The sequence below is a fragment of the Zosterops lateralis genome (genome assembly GCF_965231275.1).
Source record: "Zosterops lateralis genome assembly, chromosome: 2".
Taxonomy (NCBI): Eukaryota; Metazoa; Chordata; class Aves; order Passeriformes; family Zosteropidae; genus Zosterops; species Zosterops lateralis.
The window spans coordinates 30,437,904-30,458,561 of record NC_139763.1 but is presented as its reverse complement, the minus strand read 5'-3'; the positions used below and the strand labels follow the sequence as shown (position 1 = coordinate 30,458,561).

The following is a 20,658-nucleotide window of genomic DNA, read 5'->3' as shown; positions in this document are numbered from 1 at the left end:
GGAGAACGGAGGAAGAGGCGTTTAGGCTCAGGACAACGGAAGGCGTCACCCACCTCCTTATGCCTTTTCTTCCCCTGAAAGGTTGTGAGAGGGAAGAGACACACACCCTCCGCCTCCTAAGGCGTCGTTCATCGCCGGCCGTGCCCGCGGGGGCAGCTCTGGGGTTCGCCCCCTCGCCGAGCCGGGAATCACCGCGGCCTCTCGGCGCCGGGCAGCGCTGCCCCGGGACACGCCGGGCCAGGTACGGCAGGGCCGGGGCAGCGCCACGGGGGAGGCAAAGGCCGGGCCCGACATCTCCTCCTGCCCTCGCTCGGGGGAGCCGAGCCCCTGCCCCGCCACGGCATCGCTGCGGGTCTGCGGGGGCCGCCCTCGCTGGCCGGGACCTCTCCGGGGCACCCTGCCCGGCCCCGAACCTGCCCGGCCCAGAACCTGCCCATCCCCGTCCCTGCCCGGCCCCGAACCTGCCCGGCCCCGAACCTGCCCATCCCCGTCCCTGCCCGGCCCCGAACCTGCCCGGCCCCGAACCTGCCCATCCCCGTCCCTGCCCGGCCCCGAACCTGCCCATCCCCGTCCCTGCCCGGCCCCGAACCTGCCCATCCCCGTCCCTGCCCGATCCCGGCCCCGTCTCTCCCGCCCTGCGCTTCCCTGTCCCTGCTCCCCCCTCCCCAGTGCCGCTCGTTTCGGACGCCTCTGTCCGCGGCCCGTGCTGTACTTTTCCTTTATTATCTCGCTGTCATAACCAGTTTAGCCGTGAGAACAGCTGGTTTCAGCATACAGCCCCGTCGCCGTCTCTGCGCTGCCCGCAGGCCTCTCCTCACACCTGGGTGGCTGTCAGGAGGATGGGCTCCGTCCGCGCTGTTGTAAATGGAGGGACAAAAAGGTTATGCCCAAAACATTTCTGTATCTGCTCTCAAATGCCTCATTTAGAAAAATATTAGCATTAAGGACTTACTATTAGCTTTCCATTAATGCTAGCAGAAATAAATTTCTCACATCTCCCTTTTCCGTTTTCCTTCCTGCAATCAACAGTTCTCTTTTCCTTTTTCAGGAGGTTTTTCAAACTGAAATACCCATGTATGACTCACTCGCTGAGAGAGACAGCTCTCTGTTTCACTGATGAATGAGATCCAGAAGAGCTGTAAGTTGAAGTTGCAACTCTGGAGTTTGGAAGACTCCCTGTCCCATCCACTTCCCACCTGGCAGACTTGCATAGTAAGTAAACAGCTTTGCTTATGTTCTTTGAAATTAAGACAGATTTTCATTTTTACCAAGAAATTCCAATCCTGGCAGAATGGTGCTTGGATCTAGTATAGTTAAGACAGCTGTTTGTTAAATATTTTTGGTTTTTTCATCAATGCTGCGCAAATTATGGCACTGTGTGGTAATATTTAAAACATACCTAAATTCCACCAGAAGCCATTCTTAAAGAGGAATGACTAGTGCTTTCCTTCCTCCACCTCAGGATGATTGTTAGAACAGTCTCATGTTCAGAAGAATCTGTTGTGGTTTCTTTTCAAAAAGGAAGGCACAATCCTTCAGGACCAAATTGAATTTTCCAGAAGTTGATCAAAATTAGTTACTTGTCCAAAATTGAGGATCAGTCACTTCTGTGGATCAGCCCCATTTAATTCCAAAATCTTCTTCTGATTCTAGAAAAGTGGGGATAACTTTAGTGGTGCACAATTTTCTAATTCATGAGACATTGGTAATGCACTTTACAGAATTGAAACTTTTGGTTTGTTTTAAATTTTATGTTGGTTTCACAGTGGCACAAGCATTTTTAAGAACCATATTTTATTATTAAAACTCCATCAGTGGTTTTAAACATGCACAAAACTTTAAAAAATGCTTAAAGCTATTGTCACTTTGAGCCTTATAGACAACTTGTAATTGAATCAATTTTCATTGAAACTGTCATTTTGCTCTATTGCCTTAGCATTTTGCCCATTAGTATTTCTATACTCTATTAGGCAGAGAATCTTTGCTTTCACTTTAAAATATCTCTCCATTTTTTCTGAAAATTAAAACTCTTATTCTGTTTCTCAAAGATTCTCTCTGTATTAGCTGACTTTCACTAAAAGCACTTTTATTTTTCTACCTTTCCCCCCCTCCTAACTTTTCATTGAAGAGTACTCTAACTGTATGGCTCAAATGTAAAGACTTTTAGCCTACAGTAGAACAGTTTCAGACAAATTGATCAAGTTCAACAGCAATGAGAGAGTAAAATTAAGGTCCTATGTCTTGATTTTTAGTAGTCATGAATCTCAAACCTATTCATTACTAAGTTGCTTCCATTATATTGTGTGCGTTCAACCAACCTTCCACTGTGTGCTGATGTGATATACCAAAAAAGAAGTGGATTTAGAATTAAAAATCTGGTGTTAAATGATTCTATTTTTATGTAGTGGATCATATTCTTGTAGTCTCTAACAGCCGTATTTCTTCTAAATGTGATAGGATAGAAAAGGAAAACAAAATTCAAGAAATTGAAGAGAGAGCCACTTGTTTCCTTATGAAGCGTAGGAGTTTGAATCTCCATGTGTAATAAGGAACTGAAATTGCTTGTTGCAGTACTCAGCATCCAGAGTCTTCTAGCTTTCTAAATCTAGATCTGTCTGCCAGGCTGTCTGAAAAAAGGGATGTGAAACACTTCCATCATCTCCTTACAGTGCTTTAAGAGACGATGGCACACTTGTAAAGAACTGAGAAGAAAGGCAAGAGAGGGAGAGCAGCTACACAGTTTGGGGTCCTGGAATACTGCTGGAAATGCAGTAGCTTCCTGCCTCCAGACTCTTCAGATCACAGGAACTTTCTGACTCTAAATCTTAGGGCACTCTCTTAAAGCCTGTACTTTCTCAAATTACAACAGGTTTACTTAATAAAAAAGAAATGGATTTCTAATGAGATTTATTTTGGTGGATCTCTCAGATCTCTGAAATACATCTTGTGTGTGTGTGTGTATCTCATTTGTCCATCCATGTTTGGGTTACACTAAGCAAGGTTTATCTGTTTTGGATTCAGGGGTTGAGCTGAGCTGATTGTGTATCTCACCTGTCTGTTTTGTAAGCAAAACTGAGGCAGAGTCTCAGGGGGAGCTCCGTCTTTGATTGTCAGTTAAAGCTGCTCTTCTGAGGAACCTCAGAAGATGCTCCAAGCTGGTCTTAGTGTTGTTTTTCACTTGCCTTTGAAATCAGTTGACTACACATGAGGCAACTGAATATAGGCTGCTTCAAGTCCACCCCTCAGTGGAAATGTAAGCACTCTCAGGTGGAGAATGAGTGACCAAACTCACTCAGACCAAATTGTGAAAGAAATTACATGTCTCATTGTTTTCCAGCAGGCTCAGGGTTAGCCATCAACATATCCAATCTACAGCATTGTGGTGTTCTCATTGAAGGCAAAGGAAGTTTCCATTAGCTGTTTCTACCAGGTCCAGTATTGCCAAGTTTATTCCCTTTGTGGAGAAAAATAATTACTGTCCTGTCGTGTGGTAAGTATCTACTGGCTTGGGATTTGAGTGCTCTTGTAATACTGCAAAATGCATCTATTAAAAAAGAAAATGGAAGAAAGAAATCCTGCAGTGTTTTCTGAATTTGAAATGAAATTACAAACTAAAGTCTATATACTGATGTATGATGTATGAAATAGCTGTTATGATAAAAATATGTAACTTCCCTTTTGAAAAGCCCTCTTCAGCAGCAGGCAACAGTTACACTTCTCACATGTTCAAAGGAATCTGTTTCACTGCGCTTGTGTGAATTGTGAATCTGTTTTTTACCTTAGGTTTTCAGAACAAGTAGGAACAATTCCGTTTCATTTCTTTGGAGAAGAAGTGAGAAATACCTCAAGAAAATGACTCTGATGATTTTTCTTGTAATGTTGATCATGGAATCTGCCACTGGTAAGTAAGTCTTCAGTTCAATAATAGAACCTTCAAAATATGTGCCAGCTTCTTCACAGAGACTTGGAGTAGGCCAAGTTTTGTGTTTTATAGCCAAGAACAAAAACTTGAAGGTTTGGCAATTACAGCCCAGCTCCAGACTTGGGAAATTTGATCCAAAACACCAAAATTATGAAATGAAAAAGCAAGGATGTTACCTGGAGAAACCTGATGAAGTTGTATGTGACCATGACCATATGAAGAGCAATAGCAAGCAAGAGAAGGAGTCTCCTTCTTTTTGTGCCATTCAGAAATATTGACAAAATAGTTGCTAAACAACAATAATCTCTAAGAAACTCAGGAGAAAGAAAGACTGAAGGCTGACTGTATTTTGACTCTTAATCCTAGATCATGGATTATTTTCTGTACTTTTTAATAACTTCTGTATGCAAAAGTAAATTTTGGATTTTTTTTTTGGAAAGGCAGACTTGGAGACTAAATTTTGCACACATAATCTCATTCCAGGGGACTTCCTAAAGATATCTGAAGTTTTTCTGAAATATATCTATGTAATGATGCAGTTTTAATTAAGAAGATAAGGGAATGCAAATAAATGTTAATTTATAGGATCTGTGCTTTTATCTCAGACATGTTAGTCAAGTCAAACCATATGTGAAGAAATTCTCCTTTGCTCTTCCATTTGTGGCAGCTGCTTTACTGTAGAGTGTGGCCAGATTCTGCCCTTTGAGCCAATTTGATTCTGACACTCTGGAATTCATGTGAAAGAATCATAAGGATATGGAAATGTCCTTTTATTTTCAGTCCCCTTTTCCTTCTGCTGTTGCTTTGGTAAGATAGAATAAAGGCTTGAAAAACTGAGTTTTTTAGTAAATATTGCAAGAATAAATAAATAAGTGCTGCCAGACCATTTTGCTGAAAGAATTCTTTTTATAAAATACCAACAGCACAGCAAATCACTTTAAGGTCAGGCTAACACAACTTTCTGAAATAAGTACTTGGCTTGCTAACGTGTCTTTTTTCCCCTTTCTCTGAAGAGAAGCTGTGCCCCCTTCGTGCTTCCATTGATGTTCTAGAAGGGGAATATTTTTTCCTTTGTTATCTTGGGTCAAGGCAAGGACATTTTCAGGAAGAAGCATATACAATAAACTGGTACAAAGAAAGTGCTGGAAAGCAGCAACTGATAAAGGAAACAGGCAGAATTGTTTTACAAAGGAATTTTCTGGAGTTTTGGCCAGCTGAACTCAGTGACTCTGGGAATTACTCTGTGATTCACAGGTGGGTACACAACAAGATGGATAAATGTCTTGCCTGTGCACATGTCTATGATGAAGACAATTTCTTTGTCTTGTTTTCTATAGCTAGTGGCATCCATATAAAAGCGGCTGAGGGAACTGCATTAACTGCAGTGTCATTTCCCACTTCATTTCACAATAACTATCAATGTAGACCTGTAACATTTACAAATATCTATGAGGAGTTTTAGCGTTTTAAATGTTCTGTAAACCTTTTGATAAGGCAGGTAGCATTTTTTCTGGCTTGTGATTAATTACCTGAGCAAAATGAGTGTCAGGCAACCCTTCTGTCCCCTGCCAGGAAAAAGGAAAAATTTGCTTGTCTTCTTCCCCAGACTTGTTCTTGCTTGCTGTGTTGAGTGGATCTCATTCTATGAGGCTTGCCAAATCATCTAACTGTATAGTAAAAGTTAAACATAGCAGAGCTGAACTCTGCTTTCTGTGCAAACCTTGGCCTGCATGGAGCCATTCGAAGAACAAATGAAATAATTGGATTTGATTTCTTACTGCTGTAGAACGTCATTGGTTAAAAGGAGAAATAAGGATGAGCCTCCATAATTTGTTTGCAGTCTTCATGGGAACACCATGAAAGACTAAATGACTGAATCAAAGATTTGCTGCACAGAGTTTAATGATTAACTTGCACTAAACCCATAATTTGGCATTTACAGTTGAAACAGTGATTCATTTGAAGCAGATTACATTGCATGTAATGATTTGTGCTGTTCTCCAAGTAATACTTTTAAGTTTCTCGCCAGGATTGTAAAGAATATGGGACTATGGGTACTGAAAAATGCTCTCCACCTTTTTCCAGAAATATTGCAGACTGAAGTTTGATAGATAACAGCCTTAAGCTGGTCTTCAATTGTTAACTTCCAAGTCAACTCGGAAGCGGAAAACCTTTTTATTTTTTTTTTTTTTTTGTATGTAATCATTACTGTTATCTCCTTACTGACATTATTTTAAAAAGTACTGACTCATGGTATATGAAATGCAAAATATTTTTTATTGTAGTGTAAATATTGAGAAAAAAATTATTCCTCCATGTAAAATTCAAGAGGATTTCCTTTAAGGATGATGAATATGGTAGTTTGTCTAGTTTGTTTTACAGTTTTGTTGTGTTGGTCAGTTTTCTGTATGGTCACTTCACAAAAAAAGCTATAAAGTATAAAACTCGCTCTAAAACCACCTAATCAGTGGCACAAAATGCAGACTGACTAATTCTGGCATGGGGAAAGATAAGTGGAGATCATACCTGAATTCCCAGGCTACTGAAGGAGACTGACATAAGGAGTTTAAAATACAGGACAAAAGAGAAAAAAAAGGCTTGATAACCAACCCCAGCCTTGATTCACGATCATTGTGGTTTTCTGATTACTTTGAGGACTTGGAGCGATGACAGTAAATCCACAGCAAATCACAAGAATTCCATAAAAATATTATGAAAGAGTGTAAACCTCAAAACTGAAGGAAACGGCCTTTCTTACAGAAGAAGGAGATGACAGGAAAAGAACTGAAGTAAAACTATTAGAATGAAATTTGTTGAAAGGAGTAATTGTTGGAAAACACAAAAATGTCAGATTCCTTTCTGAAATTTCTTGATTCACTCATTTGCTTTAGAGAGAAATTAGGAAAAAAAAGTTTTGATTACATCAAAGCATTCATTTGGAATTGAGAGTTTTGATTTTCTCCTTTTTTGTCTAGGACTATGTAATCTGCTACATTTTAAAAATCAGTTTTAAAAGAAAGTATTTTTGAGGGAAAAATCTTACTCTGAAACAACTTTCTTTCCTTTTTTTAAAAAAAAAATTAATTTATTTTTTCATTTCTTTCTGTGAGGCTCATATGAATACCCATTTTTCTGTTAGGATCAGAATGAAGCCAGAATCTTGCAATCCTCCTGTGGGAACTCTTCACAGGTCTCACTGCTGACCAATAGGCATAAGGAGATTTTTAAACTGGGATTTTAGTGGGATCTTGGCTTAGTTTGTATGATGGTTCTCACTATTGGCAGGCATATTAAATGAGTTACGTTTCAGCAAGTACAGAAGATTTTTGCAAAACCTGTTTTCTGCACAGACAAAGATTTTAGAAGTCTCTATGAGGAATAATTGTAGGCTGTTGTAGACTACTGAACTTGCTTAAGATTTAATAAGAATGACCAAGTGAAAATAATTTAATTTCAGAGTATTTATAGTAGGTTAAAAGTTTTACTTTTGAAAGAAGATACGCTAAGTATGTTTTTATTTAACATTTTAATTTTCAACTATTTAATTTAGGGATAGGTATCTGTAAGTTCTGTAAGTTATATAGGGTGTAATTTTCAGAATACTCAATTGTTTAGGCAATTTTAGGGAACAATGTGACAATTACATATACTGCAGATTTTGAAGAAAAGAAGACCACATGTTGACAGATTTTGCAAATTAGTTAAATGTGGGATTTTTTTTCTCCGATGTGTTACAACTGTCAATATGCAGGAAACAAGAGGTGAAAGTGATGTAACAATGTTTTTATGGTGTTTTAACCACTTTTTTTTTCTTAAAAAGAAATCAGAAGTTCTGCAGTTAAACCAGAAGTGTCCTGCTGAGACATACATAGATAACTGAAGTGTTTGTTGTGTTGATGTGTTCACACGTGTTAGTGATAGTACAAGTGATAGTACACTAGACAGGATACGAATTCAGAAGTCAATGGACATCACCTATAGGCCTGGAAGTGTCCATCTTCAGCAACATTCTTGAAAATAAAAATTTCATGTGTACCTGTGTGGTAGGCAGCAAAAACTGGGTCACAGGTCTTTGGAAAGATTTTTAATTTGTATGTTTTCTTGGTTTTTTTATAGCCTTCGTCCTGTCATCCTGTGGTTGTCAAAGAGGAAAACAGAATACAAAAAACCAGGTCATCAGGTTGCTCTATTTTGGTGACCTTGAGAACTTAGAGGTTCCTGAAAAAAACCAAAAAACTACAGATAACCATGATAAACACAAAATAAATTTTAAATCCTAATATTGCTCAATTTTTCACTGTGTTTAGAACAATTGAAAGCCGTGGGAACATATATATAGAGTTAATACTGCAATTTGGAAAGCAAAGTGACAGTTTCTGTAGAAGATTGCAATATTGAGATAACACTGGCATGTTGTAGTAAAATAGCTAAGGGATTACTTTGAATTGGCTATGAATCCAGTAAGCTTGGTTTATATTTTCTAAGGGCTTTCACTTCCCTATATCGTCTTCTGAGTCAAGCTAGATTTTCTTGTTCTTCTTGGTGGGCTTTTTGGGGGGAGATTGAAAAGCTGTTAAACCAGAAATGGTTTTGTTCCCGACAAAATACCACTGAAAGCTCTCTGCAAATGAAAACCAGGATAAAACTATATAACAATTCAGACACTAGCAGTTTAAAAAATACAACTAAATGATTTCTTTTTTGTGTGTGTGTTGAAAACCAAGCTATATGGCAGACAACTAGAAATTATGTATGAAAAAAAATAATCTTTGTTTGCACAGGTATGATTTTAGTACCTTCCAGGGACATTCTCCTTGCCAGGTTTCGGCTGATTAGGTAGAATATCTTGATCCACTTTTAGTGGCTTCCCCAGATAGGATCACAGAAAAAAGCCTGTGTGGAGTTACAGTGCTGGAGAGAACATGTGGCTTTATGGACCCTTTTCTTTCAGCTGCTGAATCTAGAGAGTAAAATAATTTGCGTTTCATGGCTAGATCTGTAATTAATTCTCTGACAGTATTCAGATTAGTAGAGTGATGCCTATAGAAACACACAGACTCAGTGGAATTAAATGGAATTAATGTTTATGCCCACACCTAAACTTATCTTAGGTACCTGTGAGGGAAAGAGAGAAGCCTTTCTAGGTCAGAGGTTATCTCGTTCTAAAAAACCCATATAAAATAGGTCGTATAAACTGCACTGTAACAGAGTGGCTTCTGACTGCAGTCCCACTCCTGACTGTGATTAGTAGCTTTGATTTAAATGTGTAAACAAGGTGTTGAAGAATAGATGAGAAGAGCTCCACCCGCTGTGAATTATCCATGTGAGCTTGTCTCTGATGGAAAAATTTTGGTGAGGCTTTTCCTGTTTGTGACAGCATAGTTAGCTGGTTTACCAAAACTGCTCTGTTTTGGCTTAAAGAATCAATTACAATGAGGAGTAATGAACATCTCAAGTGAGTAAGGAAAACCTGTGTAGCTTGAGAAAGGGCTACAATGCAAAGAGAGCCAGCAGAATACATAAATACATACATTTGGGGAGCTTAAAAAGCAGAAAAGAAACAACCCAAGACTTGGTCTAAATTCATCATAAAAATGATGTCCTAATAGTTCTTCTGAATCTTGTACACTCAAAAGGCGTGTCAAGAATGGTGTTTAAGCTGAAGTATTTGTCAGAGATTCTTCTCCGTTTGATCTGCTTTGTCCTGTTGGCCTTTCTCATTGAAATGATTTTTGAGTAGTTGCAGTTCTGGAAGAAATTTATTTTTCTTTTCTTCGGGGCAGAAGAATTCAAACACATGAAGATGTGACTGCCATTGGAGGGAAGTGTTCTGTGATTGCTTTTTACCTAACAGATGTATTTGAGAATTTATTTGTATTTTGTAACTCACCAAGCTGCATTGTTTTAAAAAGCTCCTAAAACTTACTTTGCTATATTTTCTTTTTCTTAGCAATGGAAAACAAAATTTCACAATTCAAAAGTGGACCTTGAATGTACTTGAAAGAAATAAAAGCAGCTGTTTCAATGAAAATCATTTAACTACAGAAAATAAAAGTGCTGGAACTGGTTATTCACTGAAATGCAGTGATTTGTCTGTCTATGAAAATAACAGCATAACATGGTATAAGGTAATTACTGAAACAGTAAAAATTACACTCAAATCATTCGCTGTAGAAGCAAAATGTCTGATTGCAAGAAATATTAATTGCAAACAAATTTTTGAAAGCATCTATAAACATCATAAAGCTTTAATTTCCTTGGGATTGGGAGAAAAGACTTTAGACAGATACATGAAACAAAGTTTTGTCTGCTCTCAGGTTTGTTAAAAAATATACCTGTTTCAGAAGTTATTAAACTAATAGTTTGGAATGATAAAAGATCTGATGTGCATGTCTGATTGCTGATTTAGGCAGCAGCTGGTTTAGCCAGCTGCTACTTTGCTGATACAGATATTGTACTGATGCTAAATGAGATACCAGGATTTTTATTTTACAGTTTGCGTGTACTTGTAAAGTATTGCAAACTTTTCAGTTTTGCTGTTTCTGAACAGTTTTAAAGTGTGTAACAGATCCAGTTCTGTTCATTTTTGGCAAATCATCTCTTTGAGGTGTGCTCCTTATTCCTCTCAGGTCTCCTGGTTGGAGTAACAGACCCTGTTCACTCCAAGATTAATAAGTTTCAGGAAGGGATTTTGGCTGGTTTAGTACAGGCATCAGGAGTAGCCTGGCAAGAGTGAGCTACATCCCTGTTCTCTTGTCTTTTGGGGCCTGGGAGGATGGGGCTGTTGATGGACAGGGGCATAGGTCGTTATGTTTTCCTCAATTGCAGTGTTCTCAGCTTCTAATGGGTTAAATGTTCAAATGTTGCATTTAAGTGACCATGAGTGAAATTTGGGCCTGTGCCTCTTTTGGGTCAGACACATGTCACTGAGATTGTGAAAAGATGATGGTGACACTTCGTTAAAAAAAAAAATGAATTTCATTAATGCTTTGAATGCATATTTGCTACAGAATAGTATTTTCTGGTTTTACTGATGCAGGACTGTAAGAATTACGAACATGAAACAGAGAGGGAACTAAACTTTAGAGCCTTAACAGTACAGAACTCTGGGATATATACCTGTAAAATTTTAATCAGTCATGAAGGAATGATATTCCACAGCACAAATACAATTAAACTTCTAGTAGAAGAAGGTAAGAAAGCTTTCTAAAACTTTGAAGCATACTTTTTTGGTTCACTTTACTATGAAGATTTGTAATTGGAGTTTTCATTTGATTAATATAAACCAGGGGGAACAAGTCTGGTAATCTGAACTACTTCAGAATAATTTGAGAAGTAAAAACCCAGAAGTTAAGATGAAATATTACCAATTTTGGAAAATGTATTTAGTATGTTTTTCCCTGCAGTTTTATTTTTTTTTTCAAATAGCTGCTCTAAGTCATATGAACTTATTAAGAATTTTGCACAAGAGCCTTTCCAGCCATTACAAATTGTATCTGTATATATACATATGCGAAAAAAAATTCAACAAGAAATACTGGGTTTTAAGCTAATCAGTAATGGCAGAATACAGATATTGTTCTGTGAATTAAATGGAATGTCTGTGATTAATTTTATATTTTATTAATTTTATATATAGAGAAATTATGTATCTTTTACTGTGGAAGAATGTAGGTAAGCAATACTTCTATTTTAGATGAACCAGAGACTGTCACTTTGGAGATAGTTGGACATCATGAAGAAATTGAAACAGAAATAGGTATGAAATTAATACAAAAATCTACCTACATGTTTTTCTTCTAATTTCTTTATGGTTGATGGTCTGGGTAAGTGTAATCCAACTAAGAATTCTCTGTGCATCATCCTGTCTGTGTTCTAACCTCACATCTGGTAATGTTTCGCCTAGTGTATGCATGATTGATACACAAGTACACTGAATGTAACCCTTTCACAGAGGCAGAAGCTGAGGTTGCTGCTACAACCTACAAGAGAAAGTGATGGTGGTGGTGATAAAACATCTTTCCATGGCTTTCTTTTGTAGATAGCAAACCCCATGAAACACTTTGTAAAAAACGTATGGTTTACTCAGTGAACAGCAGGAATGAATAATCCTGCTGATATCTGATGTGGTTGAGAATATTATTCTTCAGGGAAATGAGGAGTGTGAGGTGCGACAGTCCTGGTAATGTGTGCATGAACATCCGTATTATCAAGAGACCTTACCTGTGCTTCTAGCTGGAAGTAGGTAGGTTAGTTAAAATGATCTGCAGACTTGACATGATCCTGGACAGGATCCAGGATTTTGTGACTGAGGTTGTAATTAATTTTTAAAAACTGAATTTTACCTCTCTTTACTTCACCTCACCTCTCTCTGAGGGCTTCTCTCTTCTGGTTACCTAATCCTTCCTTTCCAAGTCTTACCACCTCTGTGGCTCATACCTGTAACTCATTTACTCATCTAGGATCTCAGATGCTAATTTTCCTTCCTTTCAACCAATACTGTTTGGTAAGTCTTTTTCCCAATGGTAGTACCCCAACCCTATGACGACTCATGCCTCCAACCTCCCAGTACACCCCTCCTACACATTTCCTCCTCAGTACTGTGCTTGTCCCAGTGCTTAAAAATTAGCAAGGTTTGGCATCAAATGCTTATGAACTATCTGTCTTCCATCCCTTATCTGCCTTGATAAGATCATTTGATAAGGTCGTTGAACTAGCTATTGAGTGATGGGACAGATGGTGTGGTGCAGAGTGAAGGGAGTTTAGGATAAGCCAGATCTATGATCTTAAACCCAATCATAGGATGGTGTTCTATGATATTTGCCTCCAAATATCTGTTGTGTGTGGTGAAAATGCTTGAGTTGCAAGGTCAATGATACTAGTTTTGGTCTGTGAAGCTGTAATTTGGATTTCTAAGGTCTAAATCGATGATGGCCAGTTTTTCAGCTGGATCTTGCTTTGAAGGTTCTAGAAGTATCTGATAAATCTTGAGAAGTCAGCTTTGTGTGCTGTTACAGAATTGTTGGGTAGGCCTTGCTTACTGAAAAGTATTTGTGCATGATTGTCTGAATAAGGACTAACAAGCACTTTTCCTGGCTTAATAAAGAGCATTCTGGATATGTTCCCTGGAAATGATGCTGAAATAGCCTAGAAACTGGTTGCAGCTAACTTCAGGTCAAGCTTCCCATGACAGAGTTCAAAAATCTCACACTCTAGAGCTGCAGTCTTCTGCCTTTATTTTTTCCAAGTATACAGTTGTCCTTTTAGTTTTACAATTTCTTAAAACTATGGGAACTTTCTGGGGTGGTTGCTGTCAGTTACACTTAGTACTTTGAAATAGGACAAGTAGCTGACTGAGTAAATGACTTGTTCATGTATTCAGGAATTTCCAGCTGTGATACTGAGATAAGAATTTGTTCTGTGCATGTTCAGCAGGGGCTTTGATTTTGTTGACTAATCATATATAGTTTCCCTATTATAATTAGTTGGTTGTAATTCCCCTTACCGGTTACTTTTACCTGGCCCTGGAGCACTGGTAAATTCCCTTTAGTTCTCTAAAGCCTGAAGTTCTCAGGTCTATTTAAACCCACCTGGCTGTGATGATTTATCTGAAAGAAAGCAGTGAATGACTGTCACTCTGCAACAGTGCATGACTGCTGAAACCACCACCAGTGCAGGTATTACACCTATAAAACATTGAGCAGGGGCTATGAAACTCAGAAAGGAGCACAGGTCATAGGATATTTCTGGGAAAGCTGACACTTGACTGCACTGTGTACATGAATACTACTTCTCACTAAATCTTCCTATGTTATCTTTTTTTGTAGGTAAAGAAGAGATACTCAATTGCACAGGTTTCTTGGGTTATTATATGCAAGAAGATGCTAGCCTCTACTGGTTAATTAACCAAACGTTTCCAAAACAATGCACAGGTATTCCTGAGAATGAACCTTCAATATGTGAAGAAGAACTCAAAAAACTACAGTAGGTTTCCTGAAAAGGCTGCATTTAGTATTGTCATAATGTCCTACACTTTGTGGAACTGCAAATTCAGCAAAAACCACAGCCTGAGGGTTTTCTCTAGAACCTTTTCCTCAAAATCTGCCTCTCAGGTGGTTGTAGGTTTCTGTATAGATAGCGTTGCTAACACCATTTCTTGTTGCAGTTTGGGAAACAAGTTCTATATCTCAAGGCTACTACGGATTAAAAAAGTAAGAGATGAGGACATGCACCGTAATTTCACCTGCATGTTGCAAGCTGATGAAAGCACACAGACAAGAGTAGTAAAACTGAAGAAAGGTATGGCATAATCTAGAAATAATTTATTAATCTGCCTTCTCAATCCGGAGGGCATTTCAAAACACTGCTCCAGATACATCTGTCTGCTTATGAATGTCCTCACACATCTGTGCTGAACCTAACAGCCCCTGGTGATTCCTCCTGCTCTCAGACAGGGGCAGGAGTCCAAAGCAAAAGAAATACAGACTGCAATGAGCATGTCTTGAGAATGCCTTCATAAAAATTTCATAAAGTTTAAGGTTTTCAAAATCTGTATTTGGAACTTAAAACTCCAAAGATAAAATAATAATAATAATAATAATAATAATAATAATAATAATAATAAAGAAAAGCCTGAAAGAGACTATAGCAAAAAAATATAAAAAAAATCTCAGCCAAGGAGATTAAAGGGGACATTAAGGATTTATGGATAGGACAGAGAGGGGTAAAAGGTAGATAATAAGAAGGAATAATAAAAAACCTGAAGAGAACTCATCACAAAAGTGAGTGACCATCATTTCGGGGGGGTGTACATGATCTGTAATGTCAGTCTTGATCTCACATACCCTGCACACACGTAAATGAACTGTATGTGAATGTGCCCAAGATTGTTTCTCCTGTTTTTATGGTAAAATATGCTTTGTAGTTTATCTCAGGACCAGTGGCATACATATGTGCTTGAAGTATTAGCAGGAAAGGATTCCCATCAACACTGATTTTTTTGTGGTGATTTTTAGGTGCCATCAGTACTTGATACAGTAATCTTGTCATGTAATACTCCTTGTTAAGGCTATAATTTGCTTTGTTTCTCTCTCACAGGGAAGACTCAAGACCTGCATGTGCATGTATTTACCACTGGAATGGTCCTTGCTCTGCTGTTTCCATTTGTTGCTGTAGCTGTGGTGTTTGTGTTTGTGATATTTAAGGTCGACTTTGTTCTATTTTACAGAAATATATGCAGAAGAGATGATACTGCTGGAGGTATGACTTTGCTGGTGGTGACATTGAAATAAGTGTATTCATTAAAAATGTTTTCTGGCAGGGTCTATGAAATAATCATCTTTGAGGAAGACAATAAAATTATCTTAAATCCAGGATTGGTGTGAGAAGAAACAAAGAATATATGAAAGGGAGCTTGATGGTCAGGTGCTAACGTTTTTGTTATAGATGAGTGGCTATGACAGCAGGTAAACATAGTGAAGAATCTGCCTCTGGAGCAAATAATGGAAGGGATGTGGTTGGATGCTGTCCAGATGAGCTTTGTTCTGCCATATTCTTCATGACAAAAGTTGATAGGGGTGGAGAGGTTTGCAGCTGTCTACCATGAAGAAGATGAACACTCTGGTGTTGTCAGATGGGCAGAATGATGCAAACTTGTTTTCACCTCACTGATGCTCTTCAGTAAGGTGAAGTTTAAAATGTTTTCTAGGTTGTAGAGGTCATTGCAGGTCTATAGGTTTGTCACTACAAGCACTTAAGGAGAGCAGGGGTGCACATTACCAGTATCTTACCAGGCAGCAGCTCTGTGGCCTTCACAGCAAGCAAACCTGACAGTTATTCAATTTTAAGAATTATTTTTCTGAAAATTGTGGTGGTAAAATTTGCTGTATATATGAGTCTGATCTTCTTGGCCTTCCTTGGTCTCTAAATAAGTTTGAATACAACTTGAATGAACTGCAATGTTTGGACATGTTTCATTAATGGGTGGATGTCATTGATGCCTGCCAGTGTTATTATCTACTTGTTGATATCAGCTACCACGGTGTACACTGACTTACACTCACTCAGGAAGATCTCTGAGGGTCTGGACTAGGCCACTCTGGAGGAGCTGCCTGTTGGATACTAGGCAATGGTTTTCCCACTCCTAGAGCTCTTGAACATGTAGGGTTTCATAGAGTTTACTTTGTGCTTCTCTTATGAACTACATGCAGTAAAGTATTCAGAAAGGGAAGCAAAGTTTAAGAAGCAAAGCCGCTTGTGCTGGTGTATCAATCCTGATAGTTGCTCTGTGGCAGTGTGGTGGACCTGGCCTCTGGACTGGTCTTTGATTTTGTGTTTGTAAATTAGTGCCCAAACCATGACCAGACATGGCATACTCTCATAACAAAAATAATTAACTGGTTTGTTCTCTCTTTTGCCAGTATCCATTCTACTTGATAGTCTTAGACACAATGTACAGTAAGTGTTGAAATCCGCAGTATCGCTTAAATAACATTTTTTCAGGTTACATACACATTTTTCTTTCACTTCATACCTTGATCTTCACACGTGACATTAATTGGTTAAATTAATCTAATTTTATTTAAAAAGCACTTTAATATAGAAAGGAAATATTTTTAAGTATTTTCCAAACATAATCAGAATCTTTTGTATCAACCTTAAATTTCTTCAGGACATTTTTTGAATCTGATGAAGAGTGTTTGAAGACTGTTCAGAGTCTTCAGAAGAAAGATCAGGGGTTTCTAGATGCTTTACTATTGAGACACTAAGTTTGAAAACCAGACAGGTGAATCAGATACTGAATTTCAAATGGTTGATAACAAGACAGCAATTGTTGATTTATTTTCAGATGGAAAAGAATATGATGCATTTGTATCTTACCTGAAAGACTGTGTTTCTCCTATTGAAGAAGAGAGGGAATTTGCTTTGAAGATATTGCCCATGATGTTAGAAGAAAACTTTGGGTACAAATTATGTATATTTGAGAGGGATGTATTCCCTGGAGGAGGTAAGTGTAGTGGATATTTTTGTCATTTAATAGGCTCATCATTTTCACACAAAGGTAAAAGCCTGTAATTAGAAGGAATTCTGTCACATGTTGTGCATTGAAAAGATACATTTTTTATTTAATCTGGACTGTGTGCATGCAAAGTTTGGTTGCAAACATTTTACATGTTTCATAGTTATATTTATGAATTCATATAAACTTACACACACATGCACACATATATTAGTAATTACTAATATCACTAATTACAAAGGACCAACATGAAAAGATCAAAGTGCAAGCATTGAGAAGGTTAAGGTGAGGATACAGAAGATATCAGATATTTCACAGTAATAATGCTTTTGCTTGCTGTTGCTGAGGGCCAGTGAATAAACTCACATTTTCTGCACAGAGCAGGTGGTGACTGTTACTAGTTATTCTTAGGTTACTTGGATGCTTGCTGTATCTTCAGTGTGGTGGTTGAAACCGTTTTCTGAATGAAATGGGTGCCGCAACTAAATAGAAATAAGAAATGGAATTTTGTTTGGCCTATGGATGTATCTGGCATCTGCCTTTTGCTTGGATAAAAGGTACCATGAGTTTCCATTTAGTCCAAAGATCCAGCTGAGGAACAGAATTTCATTGTTCAAACCACAGAACAGTAAGATCAGTCAGCCTCCTTCATTAAGCAGAATCTTTGGTGTTATAATCACTTGTCAGCCTCCTTTTACGCTCAGTTTTCTCCTCATTAGGTTAGTTCTGCAGTTTGCTTTGCCTTTCTCTACAGGTCATGTTTTCTAGATCTCTGGTTTTTGTAGACTTTGTCCCATGGTATTGAAACAAGCACTAGAAGCTGTGCATGGAAGTTCAGTTTGATGTTTAAAGGGTATCACTATTCACTTTCATTCATCAGTTTTGTGCCAAAAGCCATCAATCTAAAACACAGCTGGAACTCCTTCTGTCATTACATGCTGATCTTCTCAGCCCTGGATTACTGGAAATAGGTTTGAGTGTTTGGTGTCATAAACAAAAGTGTAACCGCAGGGTTACAGAATGCTTGGAGAGAGAATGCTGTTTGTGCCTTTCTGTGGAATCACTCCAGTGATTTTCACTATAAGAAAAGAGCAAATGTCTGGTAGGGGGAAAGTTAATTTTGCTGTCACCTTCTGTCCATGTGACTACTGCCAGACAGCAGTCTAGGGTAGATGGAGGGTTAGATGGGCTAGGTGGAGATTATAAGTAGGTTTATGTCTGCTCTAGAGAACAAGCTTTGACCATATCTGAGTTAATTTTTAGAGACTCTTACTCTTTAATACATAATAATCTCTTCATAAGGACGGGATGCTTACATGCTGTCACTTTATAAGAGGGAGTTTTTTGGTGAATTTAAAAGGTAAGTTACTTCAGTGCCTCTCCTTTCAATTTAATATAACAATAAATTTATCTTTAATTTGCAGCAGTTGTTGATGATATCCATTCATTGATCGATAAAAGCAGAAGATTAATCATTATACTGAGCCAGAACTACGTTTCTGACAGAGCCGTATATGAACTGGAAAGTGGACTGCATAAAGCTCTAGTTGAAAGAAAAACTGAGATCATATTAATTGAGTTTATGCCTATAAGTGACTACAATTTCTTGCCAGAATCACTGTCACTTTTACCATCAAAGAGGGTGGTGAAGTGGAAGAAAGATAAATCTCTTCCTGTGAATTCCAGATTTTGGAAGAACCTTCAGTACCTGATGCCAGCAAAGCCTATCAAGATAAAGACTAAAGGGCACTATAATAATCTTGACTTAGGCTCAGAAGCTGCTCAACCCGGGACTGAGGGCTGTGGCTTTAATGCAGTTGTATAACAGTTTTGGAGAAGAAGATGTAGCAGAAACTTGTATGTTTTGCTAACTAATAGAATTAAATAAAATACTATTTTGGGAAATAGTGTTGATTAAGAGGCCAGCTCTGAGATCAGGGAAGAATGCAGAAGTTTCTGTAGTGGGCAGGATGCTGTTAACCCCAATTGCTAAATCCTATCCCAGAGAAGCTTTCCTCAGCAATCTGCACAAGGAGCAGAAGTTTCATTCTGCTTAGGACTTACTGCATGGCATGAAGCACAATGGAAAACATTTTTATATCACAGTTTTCAGTGGTGTAGAACGATGCTAGTTTTACTTGCATATACTTTTTAAGCTCTTCAATAAATAAATTAGTACTTGCAATCTCTTATTATTATTTAGATGCTCTTTGTTTTGTGTTTGGCTGTTCTCTAAGGATTCTGCTTGTAAGTAGACCCAAACAGCTCCTGCCTTAAAGAGTTTGGCATGCAGGCTTTGGGCAGCATCAAGTACAAAAAAACTCAAACCAACAGAGAAAAGGGAGGTTAGAAAGAGTAAGGTAGTTTTGGATGGTTTAACAGTATTTACAACTGAGCTGTACATGATCTACAACTGGAAATCATTTGAAGGAATGGTAAAGACTGTTTACATCTTATTTCATTGAGAAGATTGTAAATGCTCATTTTGATGGGGGGAAGAGGGGGCTGGGATAGAAATAATGATATTTTGTTCATGGTTGCTGATACCACACTGGAACCAATTGCCCAGAGAAGCTGTGGAGTCTCTCTCGCTGGAGATATCCAGGAACTGGCTGGACAGAATCCTGTGCTATATGCTCTGGGATGACCCTGCTTGAGCAGGAGGTCAGACAAGATGTCCCACTGTGGTCCTTTCCAACCTGACCCATTCTGTTATACCCTGAGCAGCCTTCAGCTGTTGCATGTAGGGGATTTAGGCGAAAATGAGATCTTTGGTGTGCATATACACTCCTAATCCTTTGGAACTCTTGTCTTGATATTGCTTTTTAAAACAAACTATGCTAGTCCTGTCTTATTATTAGCTGCCTGATAGAAGATACCAATCGGACATAAGTTCCCTGATAAAATGGAACCATCTTTCCTCTTAGCATCAGTGGAGAGAAGCCAAGGGAGAATAATCTTTTGTCAGGTTTCTAGGAGATCATCAAGGCTCTGCCCACTCTTGTCGTTGTCTTGCATGCCATTAATGCTGGTTTTGAGGAGGCATCTCTTTTACACTGACAATTCACATAGGTGGAGGAGCTCCATTACCTTCTCAGTGCACTTGAAAACACAGTTGGAGTGTTGGGTGTCATGACAGTGTCTCAAGATTCATGGGAATGAAACATTGTTTGTCAAATATCCTTTAATCATGCATAGTTTCTGGAGGATTTTTAGGTAAAAGAAAAGGCTAAGTATTGATTCCAAAATGGAGACAACACTGTTGACAGGTTAACAGGTAGATGGAAAGGAGCACAGGAATAAGGCAAATATCTGTAGTGACCTTCAGATCAGCTCTAGGTCTCCTTTCTTTCAGACAACTAAATAGCTATGTAAATGTGGTTCATAGGCAAAAGCCATTTGCTGAAGAGAATTTCACCTCTGCAGATGTGTGCCTTTACATTTCCAAATCTCAAATCTTTCACAATGTTCAGTTCTTCTCTACCAGTGTTTCACATGTATCCAAGTCACAGATAATTTTTAATGTTCTCTGTTAGCACAGAAATGCCATCTGACATACTAGGCACATCCATTTCCTGGCCAAACATCTTACAGAAATGTTGGTAACTTTCCTAATATTTAACTGAAGCATTAAAGTTTCTTATTAGCCACATAGTTTTTCGTATACTGTCATCAATGTAAAGCCTAACAAATAAAAGGTCAAATGTATTTTACTACA

General features: G+C 38.3%; 1 protein-coding gene across 1 annotated transcript; it reads left to right on the top strand.

Annotated features, from left to right (window-relative positions):
* On the top strand, positions 1-18,997 carry IL18R1 (interleukin 18 receptor 1). Its single transcript, XM_083855504.1, has 12 exons — positions 1-81; positions 1,049-1,212; positions 3,784-3,901; positions 4,936-5,176; positions 9,873-10,050; positions 10,962-11,115; positions 11,619-11,681; positions 13,750-13,906; positions 14,088-14,221; positions 15,020-15,181; positions 16,770-16,928; positions 18,365-18,997. The coding sequence occupies exons 2-12, from the start codon at positions 1,117-1,119 to the stop codon at positions 18,763-18,765; spliced, it is 1,863 nt and encodes a 620-aa protein (XP_083711630.1). The 5' UTR covers positions 1-81; positions 1,049-1,116; the 3' UTR covers positions 18,766-18,997.
* Positions 18,998-20,658: the final 1,661 nt, after the last annotated feature.

Coding starts and splice junctions, on each gene's coding strand:
- IL18R1 (XM_083855504.1), top strand. CDS start 1,117: ATGAATGAGATCCAGAAGAGCTGTAAGTTGAAGTTGCAACTCTGGAGT. Junction 13,907..14,087: donor GAAGAACTCAAAAAACTACA/GTAGGTTTCCTG, acceptor TTCTTGTTGCAG/TTTGGGAAACAAGTTCTATA. Junction 16,929..18,364: donor GGATGTATTCCCTGGAGGAG/GTAAGTGTAGTG, acceptor TTTAATTTGCAG/CAGTTGTTGATGATATCCAT.